Source organism: Schistocerca gregaria, chromosome 3, assembly GCF_023897955.1.
Source record: "Schistocerca gregaria isolate iqSchGreg1 chromosome 3, iqSchGreg1.2, whole genome shotgun sequence".
Classification (NCBI taxonomy): Eukaryota; Metazoa; Arthropoda; class Insecta; order Orthoptera; family Acrididae; genus Schistocerca; species Schistocerca gregaria.
The window spans coordinates 873,101,868-873,109,202 of record NC_064922.1 but is presented as its reverse complement, the minus strand read 5'-3'; the positions used below and the strand labels follow the sequence as shown (position 1 = coordinate 873,109,202).

The 7,335-nt window shown below is 40.1% G+C and overlaps 1 protein-coding gene across 5 annotated transcripts in view; it reads left to right on the top strand.

The window, feature by feature from the left end:
• Nucleotides 1-1,909: 1,909 nt before the first annotated feature.
• Nucleotides 1,910-7,335, top strand: part of LOC126354923 (uncharacterized) — a 117,343-nt gene continuing 111,917 nt past the window's right edge. For 4 of the 5 annotated variants that reach the window (XM_050005020.1, XM_050005019.1, XM_050005018.1 and 1 more), the window contains exon 1: nucleotides 1,910-2,137. In XM_050005020.1, coding sequence (XP_049860977.1) covers nucleotides 1,925-2,137 — 213 coding nt within the window. In that variant the 5' untranslated portion in view covers nucleotides 1,910-1,924. Of the gene's footprint in view, nucleotides 2,138-5,992; nucleotides 6,323-7,335 lie in introns of those variants that run through there. The other variant, XM_050005016.1, reaches the window with a different exon arrangement.

The following is a 7,335-nucleotide window of genomic DNA, read 5'->3' as shown; positions in this document are numbered from 1 at the left end:
GTCTTCTGATTTATCTTAAGGGCAGTCATCGACTATGAATAATTAAGGACACTCGCTGAATATGTGCTGTGCATTTCCACTTGCAGAGTAGAAAGGATGTTCAGCACAACGAATAGTGTGATCGCAAAATTAAGAACCAGGATGCTTCAAGCTTGTGTGAATGTGTCCACAGAAGTGGCCGAGGAATCCACAGAAATTTTCTTACTGTTAAAAAAAGCCTCGACGGTGCATTTCCACTTGCAGAGTAGAAAGGATGTTCAGCACAACGAATAGTGTGATCGCAAAATTAAGAACCAGGATGCTTCAAGCTTGTGTGAATGTGTCCACAGAAGTGGCCGAGGAATCCACAGAAATTTTCTTACTGTTAAAAAAAGCCTCGACGGATTAGTTTGGTGTAATTGTAATTTATTGAAGGCAGTGGTATTATTTTATTAATTAATTAACGTAGCCTATGCATACTGTGTTGGTTTTAATGTGCATGTCGTTGTGTTCTGTTCTGTACTTTAAGTGGTGTGCTTTAATTGTGTGTACAAGTGCTGTTCACTAAACTGCATGATTTGCAGGCACATGTACGTATAATTATACAGAAAATGATGCCACAAACATTAAAGTGTCAACATAACTTATCATGGGCAAATTACACAGTCTTTTTTATGTAAATACTATTTGAAGGTTTAATGCCCGCAAAATGAAACATGCAAAAAGCCGTGTGAAGCTCTGTACTAGCTCCTACATTAATAAAATGTCAGGTTCGTTTTGCATTGCAATTTCATTGAAATAAATACTGCCTTAATGTGATCGTTTCGCATAGGGAAATATTATTGCTTGTCGTATTTATTATTGGTTACTTCGGAGCAATTTAATTTCTGTGAATTTACGTATCTGAGATAAAAGATAGCCGTTATGCAGCAGCCACAACAATTTAATGAACTACTAATCTTTGTAAATAAATTGAAATGACACTGAAGCTAAATAAGATAATTAAAATTCAAACTCTTTAAGTTATTGCTCTGTGCCGTTTAATATAGGCAATATTCAAATAAGACGTTTCGGCCGTGCAAATGGTCGTCAACAACTCGCTGTATTGCGCACTCTTATATTCTGAAAAAAATGTCATTAGTTTCCTAACATGTAGGGATGCTAAAGACATATAAATAAATGTTTTAAGAGCAAATAAACACATATTTAATGAAAATGCAACGTAAGTACATTTAAATGTTTCTCACGTCTATCTTCGTCCAAGATCGATACTAGAGTAAGTAAATACATAAAATCATCCGACTGTTTCACAGTTATTAATATTTTTAACATGGAACAAAGAATAACATACATAATAAATCGATATAGTTTCTAAATACAATTACGTTTAATGATAAATGTTTTCTCTGTAGATTTTTTCGTACGTCTTTCATAAATAATAAAGGTCTTAATTCATAGCACTGTTCCTAATTCAATATGAATAAATATTGTTCCCCTAAAGGCAACGAGTACAACAGTTATTACTTAAAATCCTTACCTACCCCTCTTAAAGCTTAATAACCTCCCACTCCTTAAAGCTTAAACCCCCCCCCCCCCCCACTCCCCAAAGGAAAGCGGCTCTATTCATCACCAAGTGTGGATAACAACACGACTCGCAGCACCTGAAGATGACAACTAACTCAGTCGTCGATATCTTGCGCAGAGAAGTCGAAACAACAATTCGGCTGATGACCCGAAAGTAAACCATAGATATCTCTACTCTCGTGAGGAGAGTCACGTGTTGCCTCGCAGTGGAGTTTGAATTTCTGAGGCAGAGTGTCGGTTACTGCAGGCGTGGCCACTGGGACAATGAGAATCAGGGGCTGCTAGGCTGCTTCCCGCGGCGCAGACCGCCGGCCAAGTTCAGGGACAGCCGGAGCTCTGCGGACACGCCCGGCCTCCGCTAATGGGGCAGCGGCAGCCGAAAGGCCGGCAAAAAGCGGAGCCGGTCGGCGAACCCGTGGGCAGCCCAAGGCAGAAGCCGCCAAGGACGGGGGCCGACCGCGCAGTATATAAGGGACCACTGGCCACCGCTGGGCATCGCTCGAGTTCCGAGGCTCCTCTGCTCTCTGACCGCAGCTCGTCTCCAACCACCTCCGCCGACACCATGAAGGCTTTCGTAAGTACCACGTGCCCAAGTGCCATAGGCCGCTCCTAACCGTAACCTGCATAATCTAGGTCGACCTCTGCTTGCTCAGAACAGTTGAAAATTGTAATATTCTTATCTTGCACGTACCTTGCTCTACTTTGGGATTTTTGCGTGTGAGCTCGGCAACTGTTTATTTCTTGACTGCCCATCGTACGTTTCTTCTTTTCGTCCATCTGATTGTCCTTGCCAGTCCTGTATAGCACGAAAAGGTTGCTCTCTTTTCTAGTACTCGTGGCATGTTCTCCATTTCCGCAGTAGGTGCCTAGGTCATGAGAAGCTTTAGTTCACCAAATCTCACGAAAAATCCAACTACATTGGGCCTCTTGGGCATGAAAGTGATATCTTCTTCCTAGCTGTCGATTTCGGTCTACGTTACCGTAACTAGCACTTTTCTTTAAGGCTTTTTCTATCACCAGACCACTGCTACCTGTAAGATTCACAATCGCGTTGGATCTAGTGCTTCCAGATCTATCTCTGCTTGCTTCGGACTGTTGAAACTATCAATGGGTAGACCAATTCTTTTCGTATCGAACGGTAACGCATTTAATCTCACGACCAGTTTATTACATCATAGCAGTCATAGTGGAGATTTCTTGGCAAAACAGAGATAGCGCAATTAATATACAAATTCGTAATAGAATATGTCCTCAGTTTTCTCAATGTCCAATTTGTCAATGTTCATTTCGAATTCACAGCTTCATCTTCAGGCCTTTAGTCGTAAGGGCATTAACTCCACTGTCAACACGTCAGAAATGCATATCTGTGAGGGTTACAGAGGGTTCTTAAGTGTAATTTTCGAAATTTTTGTGGACCATTCGTAGAATTACAGATGAATATGTGTAGATTTTTGTTAATGCTTACAGTATTCCATAGACTGTTGCTGACTTCTGTCCTATAGGAACGCTGGTCCTTTGCACCACTAAGGGTTTGTTCTACTCCAGTACTCGTGGTACGTTCTCCTTTTCCGCAACTCGTCCAGTGAGAAATTGTAGATGGTGTACCCTCCAGACATATGCAGGTACATCGAGCTCCACGAGAGCGCTTCTAGGGCACGAAACAGTTGATTTCAGTGTCTGACTGGTGGTCGCGTGCTCAAACAATACCGTATTCCTTCGTATATTTTCACGTGTTATATTACACTTATTTACATAGAGGATCGCCTGGTAATCTATATCTACATGACTGCTCTGCAGTTCAGACTTGATTGCCTGGCAGAGCGTTTATCTAACCCCTGTCAGATTATGTTTCTTCTTTTTTTAGAAAAAAATTATTTTAGAGAGAGGAAATCCTTGTCAGTTCGAAAACCATTGGATAAATAGCACAGTTTTACTAAGCAGTTGTCTGTGATCACAGTGCAGAGAATCTAATAGTATAGTTAACGATCATAGCTTTCAGGATTTAAACTGTAGTTCCACCTTCAAAAACATTCTCAGGCTTACTAACTCTCTGAAATATTTTAAACGATTGTAATTGATTTTCTATTTGTTCGAAATCATTCGAAACCAATATCGCACGAAATATATTTTATTCAAGGCAACTGGTTTCAACAGACTTAGCTGCCTTCTTCAGGTTTTAAACATTTTTTGTAGTAAAACTTTTTCTATTTCTTAGACACCTGTTAGACTTTTTCAATGCAATAGTTCGCAAGCATTGTAAGAAGTAAGATGTACTCACATTTTTTAATCGGGATACTGTTTCCTGGTAAATTATTCTGTCAAGAGAAGACTTCATTCAGTTCCATGTTGTGGCAGAAAAACTGTTACATAAAAAAGCAGCATTTTTAGTATCGTTAGGAAGACGCCGAAACGTACCTGACACTATGAAACTAATGAAAGTGAGGCTTCCTCATCTATGCTAGGATGCCTCTCTGTCTTATCTCAGAATACAGGCGCACATGAGTACACAGACTCTCCTTCTGCCATGCTTTTCCCAGATGTTTATTGGCTACCACAGAGTGCATTTTATGAGGAACCCGATTTCAGATGGAAGAACTCTCGTTTGATTTTGTCGACTATTTATGCCATATATTCGTGAATTTATCTCTTAATAAAAAACTACAGAGCTGTAATGAGTTTGAAACTCAGCAAGAACGGACTGGTATGTGGACTTCATCACACTGTTTTGAATTTTAAACCCTGTTGCCGATGGAAATAACTTCTTTTTGACAATTTTATGTTGTCTGTTGTTGAATGAGTCACACTACTCCTGAGGATGGTTAGAGCCGCATCTTTTTTCTTGAAATTCACAAGCTGCTATTAAGTTATTTAGGTAAGAACACAGTCATCTCAGTAGTACTATTATTCCTTGATTCGACTTGGTACACAAGTTCGTATAGGCAATGCTTATAGCTTTTTCGTGCGAATTTCATATTACTCGGACAAAGAACACAGAACCCATAGCAATTCCGCTGGGACACTGACTGTTCGTTTTAATGTTATTTTCAAATGTAGGCAGTTGTCTATTTTACTGTTTTATACGCTCAAGCTGAATTTTAGTTTTCCTGAGGCAACTGTTGTGTGAAGTTTGTACCAGTAAGTTAAGGCTGACTGTGAGATTTCACCATTCGTCTACATTGGGTGACCTTTATGAATAAATCTAAAATGACTCAGTTTCATACATTAGATGTATGAAGATCGATATTCGTGTTTTTCTTTTTTTTAACATCTGTTTATTTGTAGGTATCAGTTAAAGTTACAGGAAATATGTGGTGGCAAATCTAATTACGAAGAGTAGAAGGATTATGCCGTAACTTTACTTCATGATCACTTTCCTGTGTAAGAGCGGAAGCCAGAGATGTAAACGCGAACACGGTCACGCAGCGACGTCTTTTTCTCATTATATATTTTCAGTAACGAGAGGAAATACATCACCGTTTATCTCAAGTTGTCAAAATTCAACACTATACTCCATGTGTGACATATACATAGGAAATGGAGGATGCCCTTGTGAATACATAATAAGACATGCTCATTTTCATGTATGGAACGTTATCTTTCGTTAGTCATTCTTTTTTCAACTACATCCAGAAGCTCTCCTGTGACGAGGAGAAGGATCCATCACTTCTATTCTCCCTCGTGGTACTTTCTTTTGTTAGTAGAACATAGTATGGAACAAGCGCACCGACAAAACACTGCAGAATAAGAAAATTATATATTTAACAGGGCAGGCTACAGCTCCATAGAGTTCTGACAGTAATACTATATTGCCTATACTGTGTGAATCTTCTTGTTGTGACTATGTATTAAATTATCAATAAAATAGAGGGAATTCAGCCAAGCCAGTTTTGTTATGACTGAATTCTCGGAATTTCGTGGATTTATTTACTGTACCTGAAAAGGTAAAGCCAGGAGCCAGGGCAGGATACTAGTAATTCGCAGGATGTTTCGACTTATCACATACACTCAAAGTAGCGTACTGACTGCCAAAAGTAAAATAATGGAGTCTTTCCTGTGGCTAAGTCACTCTCCATTAAACGTGTTCACTCAGAGTGCAGTACAAGATCTTCTTGCAACAATTTCCCCTAGATATAATTTCTGGAGAGAAGCATCCTTAGTATATCAGAAAGGTGTAAACACTATTTAGAAAATATTTCTTAAGTAAATTTAAATAACTGTGGACCGAGTACAGTCCCCTGAGGAACGTACAAAGCTATTCACATATATGATAAAGCTTTGTCATCTTGGACAGCATAGACTCGGATAGCTGCCAGATATACATTTGAGCGCAGATACTACTGGTTTAAGGAAAATGTATGTGAGCCCCATTACTTGTTTGACGTGGTAAGCTGTTTTCCTGAGGGGGGGTGACAAGGTGTGTCTCCTGCAGGTGTGCGCCGTCCTGATGGCCCTGCTGGTGGCCGTGGCCTTCGCCGCTGAGGAGAAGGACCTGAAGGGCTCCGAGGCAGTGTACGTGGCGTCGCCCTACGCGGCCACCTACGGCTACTACGGCTACCCGTACGCCGCCGCCGCCTACCGCGCCGCCCCCGTCGTCAGCGCCTACTCCGCCTACCCCTACGCTGCCTACCCCTACTACTACCGCTGAGGTCTCCACGAGACTCCGCAGCTGGCCACTCAACACATGACGGATCAACGCCACACCCAAGCACACTTGCCTTATAGCACACTTTTTTAAAAATACAACTGTTTCACAAAACAATATCAGTGTGTACGTTTATTATTTCCTTCTCCATTAATAATCCATTCCACATGATTCCCTTACAGACTTCCTCAAACTAAAGCACCATGTTGAGATTTATGGACAGTTCCTCAGCTGCGTAAAAATGTTGGAAATGCTGAGTAGTACTAAAAGATACTGAACAAACGAGGGTATAAATCTCTTGAACAAGTCAAATTCACTGCAAAAACTATTCTTCCAAACACAGCTGAGTCAAAAGGTTTCTTTTGACAACATTAAGAAAATATGAGATCTCACAGATAATGAAGTTGGCCTTATAACCAAAGTAGATGAAAATCATCACACTTGCCGCACTAGACTTCACATGCTGAATATGAAATAAGTAAAAACGTCTCTGAAAATAAATAATCAGTGGAACCGTGGAATAAAAGCATTTTATTGCCATGTGATTGTATGAATGGACGTGAAATAGCTGTACATTATACGAGATGTTTATTGAATTTTGCGTAACTTTTAATATACGACCTGCGCCAGTTTCAAGGTGTCCGGCCACTTAGATACTCCGATGATCTCTGAGTTTTCATCTGAAACTGTGACACCCACTGTTATACAGCTCTAAAACCAAATGCCGATCTTATACTTCACATTTGCTGAATACGAAAATAGCAATTGATGAGCTTGTCCTTTACTTATACAAAGCTATAAATTACGCATACTTTTCGTAGTATCTACTCAGTCAAATTATATTATTAAATAAAGGAATTTGTCTTATATTCTCAACTTTCGCTCAGTCCAAAGAATGTCTCACACACAAACAATCTGTGCACCTCTCTAGAGGCCAAACTGCGAAAATGATATCAAATTGTTAATACTTTCATCTTTTACCGCTCTTTTATACACACTCTTCTCATTTGGATTACATCTGGCACTTGTTGCCAATTTTTCCATGTCACTAACTACGCACTGAGTTTTCTGAATGCAAAATAGCCTGCAGAACGTTCACCGACGCCCCTACGCTGATCAACGATTAAATA